The sequence below is a fragment of the Glycine soja genome, chromosome 6 (genome assembly GCF_004193775.1).
Source record: "Glycine soja cultivar W05 chromosome 6, ASM419377v2, whole genome shotgun sequence".
NCBI classification, from domain to species: domain Eukaryota; kingdom Viridiplantae; phylum Streptophyta; class Magnoliopsida; order Fabales; family Fabaceae; genus Glycine; species Glycine soja.
Window position 1 is genome coordinate 6,400,246 of NC_041007.1, and position 24,583 is coordinate 6,424,828.

The 24,583-nt window shown below is 33.3% G+C and overlaps 4 protein-coding genes across 21 annotated transcripts; 3 read left to right on the top strand and 1 right to left on the bottom strand.

The window, feature by feature from the left end:
- The first annotated feature begins 962 nt into the window (after nucleotides 1-962).
- Nucleotides 963-3,751, top strand: LOC114415122 (D-amino-acid transaminase, chloroplastic-like). Of its 2 annotated transcripts, XM_028379663.1 has the most exons (6): nucleotides 963-1,063; nucleotides 1,204-1,250; nucleotides 1,341-1,519; nucleotides 2,414-2,455; nucleotides 2,546-3,087; nucleotides 3,577-3,751. In XM_028379663.1, exons 1-6 carry the CDS (start codon nucleotides 1,021-1,023, stop codon nucleotides 3,669-3,671), a joined length of 948 nt encoding a protein of 315 aa, XP_028235464.1. In that variant the 5' UTR covers nucleotides 963-1,020; the 3' UTR covers nucleotides 3,672-3,751. The 2 variants fall into 2 exon arrangements, with proteins under 2 accessions (XP_028235464.1, XP_028235463.1); XM_028379662.1 differs by having other exon boundaries at nucleotides 2,414-3,087.
- A 3,980-nt stretch (nucleotides 3,752-7,731) lies between these two features.
- On the top strand, nucleotides 7,732-14,417 carry LOC114415123 (TOM1-like protein 9). 6 transcript variants are annotated; one of them, XM_028379666.1, is made up of 11 exons: nucleotides 7,735-7,961; nucleotides 8,789-9,292; nucleotides 9,477-9,555; nucleotides 10,178-10,276; nucleotides 10,360-10,473; nucleotides 10,732-10,892; nucleotides 11,325-11,406; nucleotides 11,546-11,631; nucleotides 11,795-11,992; nucleotides 12,878-13,359; nucleotides 13,662-14,417. In XM_028379666.1, exons 4-11 carry the CDS (start codon nucleotides 10,220-10,222, stop codon nucleotides 14,258-14,260), a joined length of 1,779 nt encoding a protein of 592 aa, XP_028235467.1. In that variant the 5' UTR covers nucleotides 7,735-7,961; nucleotides 8,789-9,292; nucleotides 9,477-9,555; nucleotides 10,178-10,219; the 3' UTR covers nucleotides 14,261-14,417. The 6 variants fall into 6 exon arrangements, with proteins under 6 accessions (XP_028235465.1, XP_028235467.1, XP_028235466.1 ...); XM_028379664.1 differs by lacking the exon at nucleotides 8,789-9,292 and having other exon boundaries at nucleotides 7,732-7,961; XM_028379665.1 differs by having other exon boundaries at nucleotides 8,789-9,555.
- A 1,207-nt stretch (nucleotides 14,418-15,624) lies between these two features.
- Nucleotides 15,625-18,460, top strand: LOC114415129 (protein PEROXIN-4). 2 transcript variants are annotated; one of them, XM_028379685.1, is made up of 7 exons: nucleotides 15,625-15,823; nucleotides 15,913-15,950; nucleotides 16,175-16,294; nucleotides 16,381-16,509; nucleotides 17,268-17,397; nucleotides 17,985-18,036; nucleotides 18,140-18,460. In XM_028379685.1, the coding sequence occupies exons 2-6, from the start codon at nucleotides 15,945-15,947 to the stop codon at nucleotides 18,023-18,025; spliced, it is 426 nt and encodes a 141-aa protein (XP_028235486.1). In that variant the 5' UTR covers nucleotides 15,625-15,823; nucleotides 15,913-15,944; the 3' UTR covers nucleotides 18,026-18,036; nucleotides 18,140-18,460. The 2 variants fall into 2 exon arrangements, with proteins under 2 accessions (XP_028235486.1, XP_028235485.1); XM_028379684.1 differs by lacking the exon at nucleotides 17,985-18,036.
- On the bottom strand, nucleotides 17,357-24,363 carry LOC114415127 (putative esterase YitV). 11 transcript variants are annotated; one of them, XR_003667317.1, is made up of 15 exons: nucleotides 24,134-24,361; nucleotides 23,948-24,021; nucleotides 23,787-23,873; nucleotides 23,555-23,686; nucleotides 23,333-23,419; nucleotides 22,701-22,754; nucleotides 22,473-22,563; nucleotides 22,328-22,398; nucleotides 22,169-22,238; nucleotides 21,594-21,646; nucleotides 21,262-21,355; nucleotides 20,815-20,912; nucleotides 20,270-20,304; nucleotides 19,795-19,873; nucleotides 19,312-19,677 (listed from the first exon to the last, which is right to left on the bottom strand). XR_003667317.1 is itself a non-coding variant. In XM_028379680.1 (14 exons), exons 1-13 carry the CDS (start codon nucleotides 24,219-24,221, stop codon nucleotides 20,281-20,283), a joined length of 1,023 nt encoding a protein of 340 aa, XP_028235481.1. In that variant the 5' UTR covers nucleotides 24,222-24,361; the 3' UTR covers nucleotides 19,312-19,677; nucleotides 20,270-20,280. The 11 variants fall into 11 exon arrangements, 8 of the variants coding, with proteins under 8 accessions (XP_028235479.1, XP_028235481.1, XP_028235477.1 ...); XR_003667316.1 differs by having other exon boundaries at nucleotides 20,270-20,314; XR_003667318.1 differs by lacking the exon at nucleotides 20,270-20,304.
- Between the last annotated feature and the right edge of the window lie 220 nt (nucleotides 24,364-24,583).

The following is a 24,583-nucleotide window of genomic DNA, read 5'->3' on the forward strand; positions in this document are numbered from 1 at the left end:
TATGCATACTTTGGAATGAAATGAATAATTATTTTTCATTTTAAACTTTTTTATTTTTTATTATTACATTTTTTATTTTTTTTATATTTTTCCTTTGAAATTATATTTTTATTTTCTATTTACACTTATCCAATCCAACCAACATTTATTTAAATAATTTTATTAATTTTTATAATAATAATAACTATAAAAAAATTATACCATTTTTTTATTAATTGATATTATAAAATGTAAAAATAGGTATTAAACTCTTTCAATTTATATCTTTTCCATATATTTTTTCTCTCTACTTTTTCTAGGGGTGAGAAAGATCTGATTGGTTCATTAACCCAACCCCTGAAATTGATTTTAATGGGTTTGGATTTTGAAATTAAACAGTGTATATTTTAAGATAGATTTGGGTTGGTAGCTATATTCCAATTCAGTTGTCTCCTCTCGCTGAACCTAGAATTGAACCACAGAGATGGTCGAAACTCGAAACATACAGCTTAATGACAAAAAGTGAGAAATAATTTCAGTGAAGCTTGAACAAAAGCAATAATAAAAGGCGTGTTCCCGTGTACTAAATTTGCTAGTTAATGAATTAATAAATTAAAAAAATAATGAAATTCATTATTACACTTTTAAATAAAATAACTTTACTTTTATCACTAATAGTAAATAATAATTGATTTATCTTAATATATTTTTTTCCCGTGTTCTGTACTATGTTAGCATAACTGAAGTCAACGTAATGCTTCTTCATAAACCATTAGCCTTCAAGCCGTTGGTCTGCTTATGACATGCATTCTCTCGTATTGCAAGAAAACAATTTCTTATTTTTTTATTCATTAAGAAAACAATTTCTTATTGGTTTAATGATTAAATTTTTTGACACTATACTTCTAATATTTTATTAATAAAACAAACCAGCTTCTAGTTGATAATGATCACCTTATGCAACTTATATATGCAACAATGCAGAATCTCTCACTTTAGGGACTTGACCACCGCTTTGTTCCACGTGGCTCCATCATAAAAATGAAGGCAGTGACAAATTGCAATCAATCTGGATGCTTGGCTTGTAAGTTTTTTTCATGAATCTGCTTTTTTATTTTTTATTTTTGTGGCCTTTTCATGGACCAATTGATATATCACAATAATCAAGTGACATGATTTTATGGTTAACAAATATTGATGTTCATAAATCATTTGATGTTGCAGATTCTAGAACTGAAATATCTGATGTTCCACTTTTGTCTTGTTCAGAGGTTTACCTTTCAACCTCTTCATTAATTTCGCATTGGCAATTTAATTAGTCACAAAGGTTACTTATGGTTTTTCATTTTTACATTTATCAGGCTATGGAAAAACTAAAATCATTCAGAGAAAAGGTAAAGGGCAAGCAGCAATTCCTTGCTATGTATTCTAGCATTTTTGGTGGGATAACAACAGACCCAGCTGCTATGGTTATTCCCATGGATGACCACATGGTCCACAGGGGCCATGGTGTCTTTGATACTACAGCAATAATAGACGGGTTAGTCATTTCCTCCTCATAATGAGGACACTGTATTCATATATATATAACTCAACATAGAGAAGCCCACACTTTGTTGCTAGCTAGAAGATCTATCAGATCTCAATACTTTATGCTGATTTCATAAGATGAATCTTCTGATCTACTACTCTATATCCCATTATGAATCATACTTAATCAACAAGGCATTAGATATATAGAAAGACGAGTGTTTTGTTTAAAATTTGATAAAAATTACAAAATCATAAATAGGACTTGAATCCACAAGGGTTGGTCCACTACGAAAGAGTATGGCCGAAACCCCCCAGCCAGAATCAAACATCTCGAGGCAACTATCTATCCCTCGGCCAAAGCCTAGTACCATCCTCAGATATAGCCAGATACTCCATCTGGTACAAGACTCGCAAATTTGTGGGTCAAATAAACTTCAAACAATAATACAGATTTTTTTTTATATAAAAGAATGTGTTTAAAAAATTGTATTAGAAACTATGTGACTGAAATTTAGATATAAAACCACCAACTATCCCTAAAACATCAAAGGATCATCGACAAGATGTGAGAAACAATTAACGAATGCTCTAAGGTTCGATCCTTGACACCCCCAAAGATTACCCTCCCCCACCATGTCAATAATATATATCTCAAAACTTCAACACTAAAACATTATTGGTTGTATATCTAACACAGTTTCAATACGAAGCAGGATTATTTATGAATTTTGAATTTATGATGTAATATAAAGTCTCTTATCTCATTTTTTCCTTTATATTTTTTTTTATCCATGAAAATCAAAAATAAAATTTTTATGTTCAACCAATTGAGTTAGAATTTTTTATTATTTTTTGTATATTTTTTAAGCTGTCAAATGATGTATTTTATGCATTATTATAGATACCTCTACGAGCTGGATCAACACCTTGACCGCTTTATAAGGTCAGCATCCACAGCCAAAATAAACCCCCCATATGATCGTGGAACCATAAGAGGAATACTTATCCAAACCGTGAGTGCTTCAAAATGCAGAAACGGAACACTACGTTATTGGCTCTCAGCGGGACCAGGAGATTTCGACCTATCTCCCTCTGGCTGCCACAAATCGTGTCTTTACGCAATCACAATACAGGATTTGTCACCAATCAACTTCAGAGGAGTTAAAGTTGTGACCTCAAATGTTCCCATTAAGCCTCCTCAGTTTGCAACCACCAAGAGTGTGAATTATCTTCCGAACGTGCTCTCCAAGATGGAGGCTGAGGAACTTGGTGCGTTTGTGGGCATTTGGCTTGATAGTGATGGGTTTGTTGCTGAAGGGCCTAGCATGAACGTGGCTTTTGTCACCAAAGAGAAGGAACTTGTGATGCCTCTATGTGACAAAATTCTAAGTGGCTGCACGGCTAAGAGGGTTTTAACCCTTGCTGAGTCTTTGGTTAGGGAAGGTAAGCTTTGTGGGATAAGAATGAAAAATGTGAGCGTGGAGGAAGGGAAGAATGCAGATGAAATGATGCTTCTTGGCAGTGGAATTATGGTTCGCTCTGTAGTGCAGTGGGATGAGCAGATAATTGGATGTGGTTAGTACTTTTACTACTTATTTTCTTGGGAGGAAAGACAATGATTAATATACAAATTTAGTTGAAATATACTGCGAAGGTTTTTGCTGCTATGATTTACTAATATACTTGAAAATTATTAAATTTTAAAAATATGGTATTCACTAATTATTATTTACTTACTAGTAATTGATAGTATACAAATCGCTATACTGATACTATATCAAAATTCTTGAAAACGAAAAGCAAGAGTAAAAACTTTTTACCGACAATACTCTTGGTCTTGGCTTATTTAGTTGTGACCTGTGGGCATTTGACATATGCTGTATATTAATTATCGTCAGCAGATTTAATGATGCTTATGTTCTTCTTATATATATATATATTTTTTTTTTTCATTGTGCATTTCTTGGGTGGATAGACATTTCAATAGTTATAATATATCATTCGTAGCTTAATGTTCTTCCATTTTATATGAGTTGATTTGATTTCGTTAATCATTTCTTGTAGGTAAAGAAGGCCCTATAACCCAGACTCTACTGAATCTAGTTGTTGAGGACATGAAATCCACCCTGCCAGCTGTTGGCACACCTGTTCCTTATTGATGCAACTTGCTTTTTGTTTTTTTAAAATACATGTATTATATTTTTTTTCCAATTTACTATCTAAAAATATTTATTTATTATTTTTTACGATCTGATTTTTTCATTTTTTTTTTATTTTGATGTCTATGTAAATCTCGATCTATTAAATGATGACGTAATAAATTACATAAAAAAAATCAGCCAATAAAGATAAATTAAAAAACTCTACACTAAATCGTCATAGAATTCCAAAAATAAATAAATATTAATTTTATGTCATATATAAATATATGGTGAATATTTGGTCCCACAAGAATAAAATAGTCAGTAAAATATGTTTTTTTATTATATTTCTTGCACTTAATGAGAAGTATAAGGGAGAAAAAATTGATGTTACAATTTTATATATCTATAATATAATTCCAAACTTCCAATCCTAAAATTTCACTTATATCTTTTATCGTTTGTAAATTATATCATATCCTTTCTCAATTTGGCGCTGATGAATCTATCTTGTTTGTTTATTTAACATTGACGCTACTGCCATATATATATATATGGTGGCGTTCTTTCCTTTAGCTGGCTGGTTTCCTTCTGAGAGCGGGCACCAAAATGAAGATGGCAATAGCGACATGATGGAGCCACCAATGTAGTAAACTATTGTATTGCACTGACAGAAATTCTGATCGTTGCGTCATAATTTTGGTAACTTTTGGTTTTGATTTGTAAGCATACTTTATCACTATCATTTATCTACAAGCTAGAAAGTACAATTATCTAGATTTTTTTTAAAATATTATCACAAGATTTGTAGAAAAGTTTATTTGTAGGATGTTTATAATCTGCAGTTTAAAAAAAGGATGTTTATAATCTAAATATGTTTATTTATGGTTTTTTACATCAATTTTTTGGTGGCTTTTCGGGGGATCAGACGCAAATTATAATTTTTTTACATGAGGCGCAAATTATAATTAACGTACATAAATCTCACCAAATTTCATTATATAAAACAATCTTAACAAGTAAGAAATATACAAATTCAGCAAGAAAAAAAGGTAAGAAGTATACAAAATAAATACAATTCATTCAATACAGAGGTTTGTTATCCTAGTAGAGAGAATATACGCTTGGCTATGGTCGATGGTTACCTCTAAGCCGATTTGCTTTGAAAGAGGTGATCGTATTTGTTTTCTTCTAGAATATTTTATTCGTGACAGTTGGCTTAATCATATATTAAGTTTTGCTTAATGATTGTGGTGATTCATGACATGTTATTGAAGGTTGACTTATTGACTTTAAAAAAGTTGTTGTAACTTGAGGTAAATATGAAAATTATTTATTACAAAAAAAAAGTGATGGGTAAATTAAAAATGTTTGTTTTTGCTCATTATAGAACATTAAAAGGAGATTTTGCTCATTATAGAACATCAAAAGAGAGAATTTGAACATCAAAAGGAGATTTTGCTCATTAAAAGTTTTTTTTAAGAGTTAAAAAGTCAATTTTTTTTTAAGAGCTAGTTAATTAAATTGGAATTATTTGATGAAATTAGTTATCAAATTAACTAATAAATGTAAAATAATATGTGATATATGATGTATGATGGCATACGCAATATATCAAATGAAAACTTTTTTTATACGTAAAAATGATAATTTTTTTACTATGAAAAATAAGAATTATAAATATATTTCATTAAATCATATTTAAATAATCAAATTAAAAGAAAAAAATGTACATGGTTTTTAAGTTATCATGTCATCTCTAATTTTTATTTTTAATTATTTATGTATGATTATATATTTTAGATTTATAATTTTAATTATAAAAAAATTCTCACATATACATCATGCGCAGACACACATCACTTTCAATATTTGAATTTATTTATTATAGTTCATCATCTTAAAAATTAGCTAGAACGATAATTTTTAAATTTCATATTACAAAGGAACGATGAAAAAATGATTATTTTGCTTAATTGTTCTCAAGTATGGCAATTCATTACTTTTGAAAAAAATGGGCAATTGACCAATTGTTTTTTGTGTGTGTGATGTGCGTCCTCTTCACAAAACAATTATAATATTATTTTAAATCATTTTTTAACGTTTGAATAATTTTTAATAACACGGTACCATTTTAAATAATATTTTTCTTTATAAAATGAACAAAGTGGAACAAGGTTTCAAGTAAATTGGTGCAGATAAAATATGAAAAAAGAAAATAAAAAGTTAGTAGTCTTAAAAATAAAATATTTGTTGAGGTTTTGTTTGGATGAGAAGAAGATAAGAAGAAAAACTGAAATAAAATTCTCTCAAATATTTTTTTTATTTAAATATGTTTTTCATATTTAGAAAATATATCGTTTTTAAGTTATAACCTAAAATTTACATTTGGTCATTTATGCACCTAATTTTTTTTAATGTTTTAATATAATATATGTAGTTAGTCTTATTTTATTATGTGATGATGTCGTAGATGAGGTATTACGTCACCAAGTTTAATCACTTGATACCTTAGCAAATTGAAGTCATATTATTATTTATTATTTAATTTATTTAAAAAAATTAATTATTATATTTTATTAACTAATATTTTTTTTAAATAAATATGACTTCACTAGACAAGATTGAGTTCACCACCATGCTCCTTCACTTGCTCACCTACCTCCCCCGCGCCACCTCTACTCCTACCACCTCATCCTCTGCCTTAGGTCCACTGATTGCGTCGTCCACTTCACCCCCATCATTAACCTTGACCTCCGTCTCGTCCACACTTACACCTTGCGTGCTGAGGAGATCACGAACACTATCATGACGACGACATGCATTGATGAAGTTGGTGGTGGCTGTCGCATGGGCATTGACCTGGCACGGTAGAGGGTCGTGGTGGGATCATGATTGTGCACAAATGAGGGGTGGTAGTGGAAGGATGAAGAAGATGGACCAACTTGGGTGGTGGTGAAAGGATGAAGAAGATGAATGGAGGAGGAGGAGGGAGGCGATGGCATGGACACTATTGGCGGTGATGGTAGCGGGAACTACGGTGGAGAGTGGAGGCTCATGAAGAAGAATGCAATCACAACTATGGTGATGCAAGTGAGTTTGACAAGAGGGGAGAGAAAAAGGGTTGAGTGAGATGTGAGAATGAAGATTTTTTGAATATGTGTAAGTGATTGGTCCTAAAGATGTGATACTCCACCTATACATTATCATTCAATAGAACAAGACTAACGATAAGTACTAAGTACTATACTGAAACCTAAACAAATTTTAGGTACATAAATGATCAAAAATAAATTTTAAATAATAATTTGAAAACGATTTATTTTCCAGGTATGATAAACATATTTAAGTCATTTTTTAATAAAATTTCTCATGACAAATTAATTTATAGAAGTTTTCTCATTTTAACTTATGTATAAGTTTTCATTTTTGCCATCATAAATATTAGTGTAAAATATTCATTAATTATATTGAAAACTAATCTCTACTAAAAAATATAGTTAATTATATTGACTTGGTCTTCTTTTTTAATCACACTTTTTTCTCATATAATTATGATAATTTTAATCATTATACTTTTATTTATTTTTTCCTCTTATAAGTGCTTTTTGAGAATTTTATTTAAATATGATCAAATTAATGTAAGAAAATAAGCTAAAATTTACTTAGAAATGGTTGTGTATCTCGTTCGCTTATTATTTTATATAAGGATCGAAACGGAACAAGGAATCAATGATTTATTTTAATACAGGAAAAAAGGTTTTAGACTTTAGAAAAATAAAGTTTTGGTTGATATATTTTTTATTAATAATCATAAAAATATGACCATATTTTGATTTTGATTCAGTTTCCTATTTTATGGTTTTGCGGAAACAACGTCCGCATTTAAATTCAAATACTGTTGACTATGTACGTATGATGCAAATCTTGTTTCGGGACTGTTACCAGGTGAAGGTGTGGCATAGCGAAAGCACGCCTTCACACTAACACGTGCACTTCAATTATTGGTCCCTTATTTCTCATTCCAATTCTACCCCTACTTTACCTCAACGGAATTCATTCAGTGACGTATGCAATCTTTGTTATTGTTGTTAGAGACATATAACGAGCGAGGCCGTTACTTACTTATATATCTCTGTGCTATTGCCGGAATCGTTCTTTCAACTCACCGGAAAAGCATCGATCATATCGTCGCCGGCGAGAGGCCATGGTGAATCCCTTGGTGGAACGTGCCACGAGCAGCATGCTCGTGGGCCCTGATTGGGCCTTGAACATGGAGATCTGTGACATACTCAATCGTGACCCTGGGTGCGTATACCTTCGGATTTTCGCGTCCTTTCTTTTTCTCAACGTAATTGTTTTTTTACGCGCTATTTTCTTCTTCTTTCTCTTTGTTGCGTGTTTTGATCGAACAGTTCTTTTTTGTTTCTGTGGTTTATGGCGGAATTGTTGCGAGTGAAAATGCACGAGTGAGATTTCTTTGGCCTTATGTTATGAATGAATTCTGACGATGGTAGCTAGGTTATAGAGTGGAGTTAGTGTCGATGGATGAAGATTTGCGTTTCCTAATTCCTTCTGTGTTTCTTATACTCTTATTTGTTTCATGATGATGATGATGATGATGACGGCTGTGATTTCACTTTTTGCATTGTTTTATTAACTGTAACAGCAATGGAACAGAGAGTCGAGCCAGAGGTTGGACTTGAGTTTTCACTTTTTGAATCGGTGATTGGGGATTGAGTGCTGTTGTTTCATTGATCAATTAGGGAATAGGGATAGTAGATGGTTATTATGGATTTCGCTAATTCGTGCATGATCATCTAGTTCAGTCTGATGCTGTGTGATGTCTAATTTGCTTCTGGTCACTATAAGTTGCCAGTTCCCAGTTCCCTTCCACAGGACATTATAAACCTTCTAGGAGCTCTAATACTTTTGTGTTTGTGTCCATTAAGTTACGTTTCATAATTTGGAAATCTCCAAGTTGATTATGAGTTGTTTCAGTCTTTTGCTAACGGGAGAAAAGGGTGGAACATCTTATTTTATTCTTTATTTATGGTTCTATGCATTTCTGAGTTTATATAGTTTGAGACTGGAATTTTTCGTTTTTTAATGGATATTGGTCTGAGGTGATCCAGAATGGGGTATATTCACTCTCAGATCAATTCAGCTCTTGATAGGCTTAAAGAAGATTGGACACAGCAGAGCACAATGAAGGTGGTGCAGTACCTGTAAAGACTCTAATGCTGGAGTTAAAGAGTGATTCTGGCAGAGTAACAATATATATTGAATCTAAGATCTTACAGCTAAAGGGGAGGAGGCATGTATTTACAGGTGAAGGTGGTGGATGCGTGATAGTTACCAAACCCAGTGGGTTGGTGGTGATAGACAGCCATATTTCGGCGATAAAGATGGGGGACTAATGTTGTCCTGGTTAAGATCAATGTTCAGGGGCCATCTAGAGGTTCTTAAATGACAAGGCGTAACTAATGTGGAAGAAGAAAGGGTATATGGGCCTTGTTGAGTGGGCAATACCTCATAAATGCAATCTGTACCTTCCTGTGCACCATGTGCTGGAATGAATCCTCTAGATGATCTGTAGTGAGATGTTTGCTTGGGCCAACTAGAGGCTGGGTTTCCAGGTTCATTCTGTCTTAACTGAGGCATTGTGGGGGACATATGTGTGGGGCCCACCGATTTTTGCTTATATGGGATGGTCCAGAACAGATATAAATGTTTAACTGGAATTTTATGTATATAATTATAATTTTGCTTCCTGGTTTGTCTTTGAGAGTTTGCTAACTCAGTTTGGTTATGATTTATCAGGCATGCAAAGGATGTTGTTAAAGGTTTAAAGAAGCGGATTGGAAGTAAAGTTCCTAGAGTTCAAATTCTTGCACTGACTGTAAGCTCTCTGCTTGTCTGAAATAGACATTTCCTTAAAATAACAATAAACCAAGAGCCTATGGTAAAAACCCTGTCTGATAATAGATTTAAGGAATAATAGATGCCACATTCATCAACTATTATGCCCGTGGATTAAAGAAAAAATTATTAGAAGAGAATAAAACTATTAACTTGTTTGATTCCTTGGATTAATTTTTTCAACGTTGATTGATAAATAACTGGCGGAAAGGTTTTGTTATCTATTGACTATTAGTGTGCCATTTTCTTTTTGATGTTTGAAATAGAAGTCTTTTCTTTGAACTAGTTTGGAGTAAAGTCAATAGTGTGATGTATATGGAAATTGAATGTTCCATAATGCAGTTGCTGTTCTTTGTTCAGATTGCCTGGATGTTTGAGTTCATAACTTCCATCTGAGAATACCTTATAGCTGTATAAATTAGGTTTGCTCAGATACGGAGGATTCTATCTAGTCTGCGTATAAAGAAAATGTCTATAGCTGTATAAATTAGGTTTGCTCAGATACGGAGGATTCTATCTAGTCTGCGTATAAAGAAAATGTCTGTATCATCTTTAATAATTGGAAAGGCTCATTTGTTTTCGATTTGACTGCTATATTTTAGCTGCTGGAGACAATCATAAAGAATTGTGGGGACATTATCCACATGCATGTTGCCGAGAGAGATGTTCTTCATGAGATGGTGAAAATAGTAAAGAAGAAGGTATTAGTTTTCATGGCATTCCTATTTTATACCTGATTTCATCATGAAAAGTATGTTTATCATATTTATCACACAAATTGTAGCCTGATTACCATGTCAGAGAGAAGATATTGATTCTTATAGATACTTGGCAAGAAGCTTTTGGAGGGCCAAGGGCAAGATATCCACAGTATTATGCAGCATACCAGGAACTTTTGGTATGTTAATCAAGTTATTCCCATCGAGATATTTTTTACCAAGTATTTCATCTCCACTTATCACTACAAAAAGGAAAGATACAGTTCTTAAAAGAAGCATTTGCCACTTTTCTTTTGGACATAATGCTCATCATCTGATTGCTTATATGGGTTTTGACTTTGAGTGTTAATGGTTACAATAAGAATATTTTCATAAATTTTTTAAATTTAATTTGTTTATCTATTCCTTTTTTTCTATAAAGGATTTGTTTGTTTCAGCATGCTGGGGCAGCATTCCCTCAGAGGTCTAAGCAATCTGCACCTGTATTCACGCCGCTACAAACACAACCATTGTCATCATACCCTCAAAATATACGAGACACTGTTGCTCAGCAAGACGCAGCTGAGCCCTCAGCGGAGTCTGAGTTTCCAGCCCTTAGGTACATTTCTATCTCTTTTCTTGTCATTATCTATAAGGAAGTCGACTTCATTGTTGATAACTTGATATTGATTGATACTCATCTCTTGGCTTCTAATTCCATGCTATCTTCAGATTTTTCTTTGATGGAATGTGTTAATTATATACTATCTCTGTCCCTAAATGTAAGACTCTTTTAGTATTTAATAGGGTGTACTAAATGCTCTTTAACTAGTGTCCTTAGGGTGTTTATTAGCATGACCCTATTCTTTTTTATTTATAGAATTTCATGTGGGTTTCACAAAACAGAAACTAAAGAGTGGGCCAAGGTTTTTCAATGGGTCTCATAAAATATACCCAATAATATGTTGATGATGACAAAATTATGCTAATGGTACAGACTACAGTCAATAATCATGCATGGATTTGCTTTGATTGAATTTTCTATTGCCAGTTTGTCTGAAATTCAGAATGCACGCGGTATTATGGATGTTCTTGCAGAAATGCTCAATGCATTAGACCCTGGTAACAAAGAAGTAAGTTGTTCAATTCAAACTTTCAAATTATGATGTAAATGAATAAAAAATATTTTGTGATGATTAAGGCTTTTATCAACAGAACTACTGATTCTATTGAATATATTATGACATTTCATGTATGACCTTCTATTTTCAGGGGCTTCAGCAGGAAGTTATTGTTGATTTAGTGGAGCAATGTCGAACATACAAGCAGAGAGTGGTAAACCTTGTTAATTCAACTTCGTAAGGCCTCATTCCCTTTTCATGATAAACAATGTAATTATTGCCATATTTATATATTCTTCACATGTTTGATTCATGTTAACTCTATTCTTAATAAGTTTTTTCTTCTTTAAATCCAAACAAAAAACCATTAATCATGGAATGCTTTTGTCTACTTTTTCAGGGACGAGTCACTGCTATGCCAAGGCCTAGCTCTGAATGATGATCTGCAGCGTGTCCTGGCCAAACATGAATCCATTGCTTCAGGAACTTCTGCTCAAAATCCTGCTGAGAAACCGAAACCTGCACCTACTGGAGCACTTGTAGATGTTGATGATCCTTTGGTTGATATTGGAGATACTAGTAAACAAACAGATGTGAGGTTGTCCATTGTCTATTGCTGTTCTCCATTATTGCTCCGCATTCATTGACATGATTTTATCAGTCAAACCCAATGAGGAGAATTCAAATAATTCCTTTTACACCCTATTGTAGTCCGTTTAATTCATTACCACTATGTTTGACCCAGTAAATTTTATAATTCAAAATAAATTCTAAACTCTGTGCCAATGGAACCCTGGAAAACTGTTTGTATTGTTTCTAGTGGAATGATGTCTTCGTTGTTAGGAATCAAATTGAAGATGATTTTTTGCTGTAAGCTTTAAAGCTAAGGCTTTTGTTTTTGTTCATTTTTGTGCTATTATTTTGTTTTGGATACTTTAGTTTTTGGTCATTCTTGCACTTTGGGAGTTGGGTGTGTTATATGCCATCATCAGAAGTTTCCAACAATGTGTCTTGCTTCATATATTGGTAATTGTTGATTCTCTTGTCTTTGTTGAACTACTCCCTCCGGTCTCTATTATAAGAAAAAAATGATTTCACTTAAGAAATTAGTTAATTTCATTGTGTTAATCCAAAACAAAAATAAGCTTTTTTCCTAAACTGTCCTTCATTGGAACTTGATATGAAGCATAAAAAAGTCTTTGACCCTATTAAATGAAGGGCATTTTGAAGATAGTCTCATTAAATAAGGCAAAGTTAGTTAACTTTTGCTTATATTTGAGACTAAAAAACAAGTGCTCTTGTTGCTTATAATAGAGACTGGAGGGAGTATGTAATAAGTCTAGATTTGGCTGCAGACTTGCATGTTATTGACTCATGTATAAACATGCAGAAACAGATTGGCGTATGAAATTAATTCCAAGTTGACTTATCCTGTCTGGTGCCTTCTGGTTATATGGCTTTTCATTTTAATATAATTTTGCAGATCGTCTTCTAGTGCTGGAGCTGGGTCTCAAACATTGAATCAGTTAATGCTTCCTGCACCCCCAACATCAAATGGATCAGTCCCCCCTGCAATGGTTGATCCCCAAGTGGACCTACTCAGTGGTGAAGACTATAACTCACCAAAAGCAGAGACTTCACTTGCTCTTGTTCCTCTAGGAGAACAGCAGCCAGCCAGCCCTATATCTCAACAGAATGCCCTTGTTCTTTTTGATATGTTTTCTAATGGAAGCAATGCACCTATTTCTGTTAATACCCAGCTAATTAATGTTGCTGGCCAAACCAGTCCGTTAGCTCCTCAATTTCAACAACAGACTTTCATATCTCAAGGACTGTTTTACCCTAATGTAAGTGTGCCAAATGTGGGGTCACCTCGATATGAGCAATCACCTTTTGCCCAGAGCACAGGTCCTTCTTGGAATGGCCAGGTTGCGCAACAGCAACAGCCTCCTTCACCAGTTTATGGTGCACTTTATGCTTCTTTATTGTGTTTAATTCCCGTTTGGCTCAAATCCTTTCACAATTGCATTCTCTTCTTTTTAGCAGTTGCTGTGATGAATTTTGATTTCTGATCCCTGATTGCTGCTTTTAACTTGGTTTACGGCAAATTCATATAGGTCTTCAACATTTTCTTTCCCAACTGACCGGCTGTAATTTGCTGGGTTGGTGACTGATTGGATTGGGGAGAATGTCAATGTATAGGATTTGTGCTCTCTTATTTGGGATTTTTTTGTATCATTCACCCTTTTTTATTTTCTGGTTTACAGGTACAGCAAGTGGTGGATCATTTCCGCCACCTCCCTGGGAAGCGCAACCTACAGATAATAATAGTCCAGTAGCAGGCAGTCAATACCCACAACCACTGCAAGTGTCTCAAATGATTATGACGAGTATACAGAGTGGTACACATCCTCAGGGACCTCAAGCAATGGGGCATGACCAGGCTGTTGGAATGTATATGCAGCCACATGCTGGCCATATGTCAACGATCAATAACCATGTCCAAAGCAATCAATTAGGCTTGTACCGACAGCATATTCAGGGTGCTGCTGGTCCCTATATGGGCATGGTTTCACATCAAATGCATAATAGTCCCGTGGCTTCCATGTATCCTCAACAGATGCATGGCAACCAATTCGGAGGATATGGCTATGGTCAGCAACCAGGAGTTCAATATCTTGAGCAGCAAATGTATGGTTTATCTGTGAGAGATGACGGTGCTCCGAAAAATTCTTACCAGGTTTCTTCTCCATCCTATGTGCCACCGGGGAAGCCTTCCAAGCCAGAAGATAAGTTATTTGGGGACCTTGTTAATATGGCAAAAGTGAAACCAAAACCTACTCCTGACCAAACTGGTAGCATGTAAAACTGTGATTGGGCTTGCATTTTTCACCTGTTTGCTAAATCTTGTCGTCTATTTTCTTGATTCTTTTCATTTTTGTTTTACATATATTAATTATAATAATGTATGTACATTATTTATTTTGTTATCCATAAAGTGTTGCTTGTTTGGCAATTGGCAATAAATTATGTACATTTTTTCTAGAGAAAATACTGAACATGGGGGAAAAAATAGGGAGAACATCCTATCGGTTGAACTGGAGTTTGTGGCATCTATCTTCCTCGCTCTCTGTAATGGTTAAAAGTTTGGTGTGCCCTCCAAATTGGGGTCAAATTACATGGAATATATTTCACGCAATTTTTCTATTCCCTAATTTCTCGCCTGTATTTTTAAAGGAAAAGAGAAGTTAACCCTACACGCTGACTGAAATGTGGAGAAAAGCATGTCTTACACAACAATGAAGATTGAGTCGAATAGAAACTTTTTGGTAGGGATTGTCGCTGCAGTAACTAACGGATGATGGGTTTTATTTATATTAAGAATATTATAGAGATAATTAATGCCAAAATTATTTACAACACAAACATTAATTAAGGGTGTATTTGGAGAGAAAAGAGAATAAAAGAAAATAAGAAAAAGTTAAAAAGAGGTTATTTGGTTGAAGAAAAAAAAGAACATAAGACAAATATTTAAATTAAAGTTAGTTGGTAACTAAGAAAAGAAAAAATAATATTAAATTTGTAAATTTAATGTTTGAAAAAATAATTTTATTTTGATTATATAAATTTTTAAATTAGACTAATTTATTTGTTAAATTAAATAAATTAATTTACATATATTTTTATTTACTTTCATACAAATTAATTATTAAATTACATGATTTCTTTATTAAATATTTTCATTTTATATAATTTACATACTTTTTATTAGTTCAAACACATTATAAATTGCATGTATAAACATATAAATTTATTTGTAAATGTGTATATTAAAAATAAAAATAAAAATATTTAATAAAGAGTATGCACTAACAACGTCACTTTATTATAAATTATATATAAAATAAATATATTAATTTTTATAATAATTATTTTAAAAATTATATTAGTAATAATTTATAATTAAATGATAATATAAAATTATTTTAAATTAATCATTCAATCCATATTAAAAATTAACACACAGACATATATGACTATGTTGCTGATATTTATCCAAACTAATTTAATTATGAGAATGTTAGCAATACATCTTTATTTATACTTTTTTTTATTAGAGAAAGACTAAGTGAAATCTAATAAAATTTGTAATTTTTAATAAATTTGGTCAATAATAAATATATATTTTAAAAAAAGTACTATTTAAGAATGTGTTTCAGTATTTGTACCATTTCTGATCAGGACGATCTAATCTCTTGTGGAAATATTACTGATTAGTTCCCACCATCGGTGTTGGTAACTAAAGACTTCTTGGTGGGTCCACTGTTTTAGGGTTTGTTTGCACACTTTTCATTTCCGATCCATAATTGTCCCAATTCTTTCCACTCGCGAAATCCAGAGATATCGATCAACAGATTCGTGCGACACGGTACCATACTTGGTTCCTTGAATCTTGTTTACGTTTTCTCAATTTTGTCCACACACACGCATAATGAAATTCATCTCTTAACACTGCAGTTAAATTGTTTTCAAGGTTGCGCATATCCAGGATGCAGGTTCGTTGTCACTCACTAGTTTTCTGTTTTATTTTTATTGTTTTCTGGTTAGAGTTGATGTGATGGACGCAATTGTTTATGAGTAATGAATCTGAATGTATGTAATTGTTATGGTGTTTTGAATTATTAACTTTGCAAGGGGGTGGTTTGTTCCTGATTTTGATGCCATCTCTTGCAATTGTACTGAGGTTGATTTTGACTTTGGATTGCGTTTTCTCACGCAGGCATCGCGGGCAAGGTTGTTCAAAGAGTACAAAGAGGTGCAGCGGGAAAAGGCCGTTGATCCTGATATTCAACTAGTTTGTGATGATTCAAACATTTTTAAATGGACCGCTCTTATCAAGGTATGCGAACTAAGGCTTGTCGATTACAACTTGTCAGTGATGGTTCTGAAATTTGCTCTGGTTTGTTTTGTTTTGTTTACAATTAGGGACCCTCTGAGACTCCTTTTGAGGGTGGTGTGTTCCAGCTTGCCTTTTCTGTTCCGGAGCAGTATCCTCTACAGCCACCTCAAGTCCGGTTTTTGACTAAAATATTTCACCCTAATGTGCATTTTAAGGTAGGATGGATCCCCGTGTATATTAGTTTGTGTTGTACTGGTACTTTTTGTCTTATGAAGATAAACTGTATGATTTCTGAGGAGAATTATATTATCCTAATTTATCTCACAATTTTCTCTGAAGAATGGTTTCTGATTTTTTCTAAGTGATGTACTGTTTAAAAAGTATCTATGGGTTTGTTTTGTGAATGGAATGGGAATTATTGTTCAAACCTCAAAATTGAAATTGCAATTCCAATATTGATTGGTTTGGAATTATATATCCTATGACTTGATACAATTCGGCTACATAAGATGAATCTCAAATGACTTTTGTATTTTATCGTACATGAATGAATCTGTGCAATTTTGTATCATCGGTATGAATCACACAATTCATTATTATTATTATTATTTTTGTTCACTTTCACTAAAAAAGTTCTGCAACTTTTATTATAGATATGCTTTAGTGCTTTTGTATGATGTTTGAAAATGATGACTGTTTTTGCTTGGTCTTAGTTTGAAAATGATTACCTTCTCAATGGTGGAAAGAGCTATAATGTTTACCATTTATGGAAGGTTGATAAGTAAAAGAAACCTAAGCTCTATGTCTACTATTAGCCCCTTTCAGTTTCATAAGGAACTCATTGAAAATTGAAAGCCTTTGATTTGAGTTTGATTGCATGTCTTTATAAGTTGATGGATGACATTTTTCTCTTAGAATTGGAGTTCTTGACATTTTTTCATGACAATTGTTTAAACATCTAGTAATTTTCCAGACTGGAGAGATTTGCCTAGATATCTTGAAAAATGCTTGGAGCCCGGCTTGGACGCTTCAATCTGTCTGTAGGGCTATAATTGCCTTGATGGCCCATCCAGAACCTGACAGCCCACTGAATTGTGATTCAGGTTGTTTAACTCTCTTCACTTTATATTGTTTTCTCATTTGTCTCTAGTTGTGTGGAATCAAAAGAAAGAACTGCAAGAAAAAGAAACTTGAATTCATATGATACTCTTTCATAATTCGTAATATATATGTTACCTTGATTATTGATGACCAAATTGAAGCTGGATATGAGGATTGAGAAAATGCAAAAAATATGCCAATTTTTATACATCCACATGCTTATCAGTCATGCTTGAGAGAATGGATGGGGAGGTGGTGCTCTAGAATCTGATGTTTCATTTGTTGTCTTTAACTGTGTGTTGTTTGAATTTACATGTATATTTCTAGATTTTTGTTGTTGATTATAAAACTATCTACAATAGCATTTTAGTATTATTGGGAAAACAGAGAACTTCAAATCCTTACGTCATCAGCTCATTCCAAATATATGCCCTCATTTTTTATTTTTTTTAGTGAAAGGTTTAATATTACTCATTTGGTCCCTACACATAAAAACTACTTTAATCTTTATACATACACTCTTTAATCCATTTAGTCTCTGTTGTCCATAATTGTTGAGACTAAAACGAGTTAAAAAATGTATGTGTAGGGACGAACAAGCAGTTTCTAGGCATAGGGACTCAAATATAAAGATTGTGCAGGTGGGATAATAAGTAATTAAACCTTCATGTAAAACTTGTAATTTTGCTGACCAGTATGAAAGGAGACCTTTTTTCTGGCACTTATTTTCATTTGTTGTTATAGGAAATCTTCTGCGTTCAGGCGATGTTAGAGGGTATCAATCCATGGCAAGAATGTACACGAGACTTGCAGCAATGCCAAAGAAAGGCTGAATGATTTTAGATAACTTGCTTCCTATGTTCGTTGTTCCAATCTTAATTGTTTGAAATGTATGCATTTTAAGACATGATATTGATTGTTTGATTATATGTATTAAAGTAGTGACTTGTACAATGTACAGAGTGTAGGTGTGACCTCGCATATCTGGATTCATGCGAGAATTGAGGTCAACATATTCAAATAATCCTTATTGCTTGAGTTTTATGAAAGCCTATGTTGCATGGATTCGGGTATGGGTATGGCATGAAATACGGGATTTTCCAAAAATATAGGGTACAGGTATGTTAATACAAATTCTTAAAAAAAAATGTATATATTAACAATAGAATTTAATACAAGTGTGACTACATTTTATAAATGATGGGAAAAAAACACAAATAAGCATAATCTATAATATAAAATGACATTAAATTCTTCAACCTGACAAAAAAGTATCTAATAATAAAAAATCGTAATAAGTAAATGTTTAACTGAAACTTACGACACCTAAACATTACTATGATATTACACATACTTTCAATCTCATTTTTTTGTCTATAGTGAAAAGAATTGTCTCCAAATTTGGTTAATCAAAGAGAAATAGTAGCAACTTCAAGAATTTCAGTCCATTCAAGTGGTTGGCATTCATCTTCACCAATATTTCACATTTAATCCTCATCCTCATCCTCTTTATTTATATATATATATATATATATAAAAGGATATTATTTTTAGTTATTGGACTTGGATACAGGCCCGACACATACCCAAAAGATCCCATAAGTACACTTTTTTTAAAAATTTTTTTTTTACGTATTTACGAGTGTCCAATATGTGTACCGCATGGTTTTAGGAGTACCCATGCTTCAGATGAAATTCCAGAGCTTGCGTTCAATAATTTGAGTTCGAAGCAGGATAGTGCTGTGCAATTACTTTAATGGCTTGTCAGATCCTATATAATTGACGATCTAATTCTTGTTTTCTTTTGGTGGAAGCTTTTTACTTCTTCCTTGTGGACTAACCATTTCAATATCAATGGGACTGAGATTCATTTATATCTGATGGTCGTAATCTTAGAGGAAGAAACTTCTTGGGGATCATTGCAACTAATCATGTCGTTTATGCATGTGATTAAGAATTTATTTTCAGTCTTAGTTTATGAGAGAATATTTGTATCTAGAAACATTAGTTTCTCACTTTTAATTGGGAGATATTTTTTATTCACACAAAATCTCAATAATGGACAAATTAGTAAATTAATAATCATAAGAAAGAGTGATTTTGATTCCACCTCTGTACCCTAAATTAGTAGGGAGGGGGACTCAAATTAGGATTAGGAGATTAGATGGAATTCGATGGAATCCATTAGAGACCAAAATCTCATGTGCAACCTCGACCATCCTTCGATCCACTCCATCGTGCTCCCCTTTTGAACACTGTAATTTCGCTCATGAAAACTCTTGCTACAAGAAAATATAACATGATTTGAGACCACCAAATATCAATAGTCTCAACTAATTTTCACATAACATAATTAAATTTTTTAATGTCACAGATATTGATGCAGACTAAATTTGTACCATCTAATTTCTCCTGATCTACAAGGAGAGACAAATTTTTCTGACAAGTGGATATCAAAGTAGATAATAATCATGTTTCCTAGACACAGAGAGGTCAGACATAAGTGGAATATTTTATAGTGATTAGCAATATCTTGGACTAGAAAATATATTCAACAAGAAAAAAAAAACATTTTTTAATCTTCTCTATATGCACGATCAAATAATTCAAACCATGTAGCATGCTTAAGGAACTCAGTCATCTATCAATTGTGTTGAACCTTCTTGGTAAAAAAAAAAAAAAAAACTGGAAAAAAGCATTTTGCTTTATTCATATCATGACACATACAATCATATAAACACAACTGGAATGAAGCAACGAGCTAGAGCAAGTTGGTTTATAATTTTACAACCACACAGGGCTCGAAGAACACATTCTGAGGGCACAGGCTTAAGGGTTCAAGAACCTATCAAACCAATCAGATGATTCTTTCACCTGAAATCTCGTTAACCGGTGCCAAATTCCAGGTTCTGCAATAAACTGCATGTCAATGCAACCAATCATAAACTTGGGCAAAAAAAAGCAACCAATCATTAAACCCCCTTAATATAAAACTAAAACATTTCTCTTTCCTTTCCCTCCAAACTTACTTCCAAACATACCCTAAACAGAATGCCCAACCAAACACCTCTTTGAGTTCTCGTAATGACATCCAACTTAAGAGGCTGCACCTATAACGGTGCCATTACTTGAGATTCAGATGTTAAGTTTATTGAATCTAAAGTCAAGCTGACAAGACAAAGTCAACAATATACATGCACTCACATGTTTGGCAGACTTTGGAAAGCGCATGTCAAATTCAAGGGACTTTCATTTCCACTTTTATTATGAGAGGTGTTTTATAAAATGGTGCTCCGTTTAAATCGGAAAATTGCAAGTTGCAACCAACTGTTAAACCCATTCTTAATAAACTGATAACGGACGACATTGGCATGTATAATTTTCTCACCGAAGTAACCAAACAACACAAGTTCATATACCTTTAAATTATCTAAACACTGAAACTCTCCATATGCCTGGCTTGCCATTGACCTTGGAATTTCCAAGCCTGCAACAGGACACCGACGATCTTCCGCACCTAGAGTTCTCAAAACCCAAACAAATGCTTCAATTCCTAGTTAGCTTAAAAAAATCCACAAAAGCTAAATGAACGGAATAACAAAATTGACTAAACAATACGGATGGATGCGGTCATGCAGAGGCCTACGATGTTATTGATATATATATATATATATATATATATATATATATATATATATATATATATATATATATATATATATATATATATATATATATATATATATATATATATATCTTAAAGAAGCAAAAACCTTATGTTGCAGCAGTGCAGTTACCCTGAATTGCCCATACATGAAGTTGTATATGAATAAGGTAGCCAGATTCAATTTGAATAAGGGTCTTACCACCAAGAATAAGCAATGGACGTGGTGCGATAGTTGGAATTGAATAGGGTGAATCAAATTGGGAAGCTAAACCAGGAGCTATTCTGTCCCACACCTGATCAGAAATATAAAATTTTGTGATCAGTATATAGTATCCACCGACAACAGTTTAGAACTAGAAGAACAAAGCTCTAGATGGAAATTGTGCCCAGTGGGTGAATAACTAGCAATTCTGGGATACGTATCATGGTACCATGCATTGTCAATTGACAATTGTTAAAGCAATAAATCAAATCATATAGCAATTCATTTGGAGACAACCAGAGTTGATTTCACAAAAACTCTTGGCTGACCTTCTCCACCACTTCTTTGTCAATAACATCTTTACCCAAATCATCACGAGCCACTGCATCCATGAACCCAAGTATGTTCAGAATATATGTTCAGTTGTCCACTGTTAGCATGCTTGAATGAATAGTACCTACATAATATATGTCAGTTTTTTTTTTAGCAAACATAATGTGTCAGTTGACTACTGTTAGCAAGCTTGAATGAATAGTACCCCTATTGGGTACCATTATACTCCTATTTCCCTTCTAGCTCTTGCTCAAAAACCGTTCCAGCTTCACCATGTAATTATATCGGATGTCCCCGAGGGGACCACCATGAAATTTAATCCATAGGCTATCTATTATAAATTACCAATTGTAAAAGAAATCATCAATTATAAGAATTTATTAGATACAGCATATGAAATCAAACACCATGCGCTACAATATAAATACATACAAGTTTACAGGATTTATATGAATACTAATTCCAATAGTATTATATAAACCAAAATGAAGTACAGGAAGCAATAAAAGCAAAGATAAGAAAACAGGTAAACATGAAAGAAATTTCAAAAACTCATTTAACATTATCTTACCCTCAAAAAGAGGCTTTATACTATTAACTCGAGCCTGCCATTTATCGTTGTCTATGGCCCATCTAAATCCCTGCAATCATATAGCACAAAAGTTGTCAAATAGTTGTTTCAGAAACACATTTGGCTAAATAAAACCTTCACTCAATCATTCAATGCCACCTGAACACCAATCAGAGGAACAACCACAGCATAGCGAGTATCAGCAACTGCAGCAAACCATGCGTGCATTCCTGCACCAAGGAATAAGTGATGAGTCACATCAAACATGCCATCTGGCATATTCCTTTCAACTTCTTTGACCAACCTCCAAATGATTCTCCACTGATTCCTATCCTAGAAGGGTCTATATCCTCTCTGTGTGTTAGATAATCTGCCAATTTAATCAAGTCCCAGACCTGCCAGATGAAGGAATAATGCACTATTTTTCTGAACCAAACTTATCATAGGTTTAAACTGCCAGAATTACAGTTCAAACAAATAATATGGAGAATTAATTGGTTCCGTCTTAACTACATGATAAATAATAAGTTACCGTGTCATATATGAATGGCATCGTCTCACCGGTTTTCCATGCAGATATAAGGGCCTGTGTATTTTTTTGTAGGAGAGGTTGTAGAGAAAACAAAAAATTTGTAAAGAAAGTCCATTTCTTCTTCATACATGGACGATAAGAATAAAAAACAATAAATTTTTCAGACAAATTACTTCTTCTGAGGCTTAAGCTATATTCTTCAGGGCAAATTACATACACTGTCCTCAGAACCGCTAAAATACAAAATAGATTTGATTTTTAGTAATCAAACTATTGTGTTTGGAATTCTTCAAAAAAAGACTATCTGAACTAATTTGCAAATGAAATTTATGTTGGAACTTACAATTCATTTTATTTAAGTAATTTACTTAATTATCATCAGTCTGAATACGTAAATGAGTAAAGTAATAAGGGAACATAGTTAAATAATTCAAACTGAATTGCAATCAAATCCAACAAATTTTGAGTAACACAACCTAAACTCAAAATGATTATAATCAATTGCTAAAATTTGTTGTTTCAAAAAAAGCATTTGAAGTACGAGTTCCGACTAAAACTTTCCCCAAATAAAATTGCGCAATTTATCAGGAAGACTAAACCAATAAGTAAATCAGAGCAAAGCAAACACGAACATCAAGATAGGTGGTTGCGCTGGTTGCACGTTCTCCATGGTAACGAGAATCGACTGAAATTGCTATATATCCTCGTGAAGCGTACGCCTAAAACACGAAGAATAAAAACAGAAACCGAAGCCAGAATGAAAATCAGCGATTATAATCATATCAAAGAGAAGTACAGTACAATTGCAAATGAAAAATAACTGATGAGTGAAGCAGAGAAAACGTTGTAGCTACCTTGAGCAATGGACGCATGGATTCTTTGTTACTGTACGACCTATGAAGAAAAACAACTGCAGGCCTTTTTCTCTGCTTATCGCTTTCCTTCAACTGCAATATCAATAAAGGCAACCGTCCTTGCTCTCCTTCCTACGATCCAAAGTCAACGAATTCCTCTCTAGCGCTCAAAATAACAAAATTATCGATTCAAAATTAAACTCAAGAGAAATCGAATTAATTAGTTACCTACCTCTACATTCAAGTAGAGGTTCTCCTCCTCGAGCAGGTCTTCGAGGTTCTCTACATCAGACTTTGGACACGACTCCATTATCTCGATCTATAAGGTTATCATGCGATTGAACCATCAAATGAAGCAGAAATTGAAAAAAAAAATGCTATGAATGTTGATACCTCTTTGATCGATGGAGGAGCGTCCTGAAACAAAGGTGTCGCCACTGGCTTCGCGAGTTCGACTGTTAATGGAACTGAAACATATACAACGAACGAGATTTAATTAAAAACATCATTGCGCAATACACAGCGAGATCGTGGAAGTTAATTAGTGAGTGAATTTTGATTGTTATACTAATTAACTACCTTGAGAGGGTCGCCTACTACGCAGGACTTGAAGGAACTCTGATCGGAGCTTTCTCTGAGCTTCTTCAATGGCTTCTTTTTCCGCCATTTTTGTTTGGATTCTACTTACTGTAAGTGGCTTTGGCGGCTTAGTGGTATTTATTGAATGCTCAAGGCACGTGCGGAAACAGAATCCGCACGTGCCTCGTTGTGAGCGGACTCGCAGGTGTAATGCAATGCACTTTCATCATTGCTTTCCAGCTGGCTATGGTGGTGTACTTACCAGTGGCCTTGCTCGTTGCGTTATCCTTTTTCGCATTTTACGAAATTTTTTAAAAAAGAAATTAAGCGGATGCTTGTAAAAAAAATAATGTTATAAATAAGAACATTCATTTAATCCTGATTTCTTCTTGTTATAAGATAAATTATGTTAAAATAAAAATATATTTTATGTACGTTTATTATTCTTGA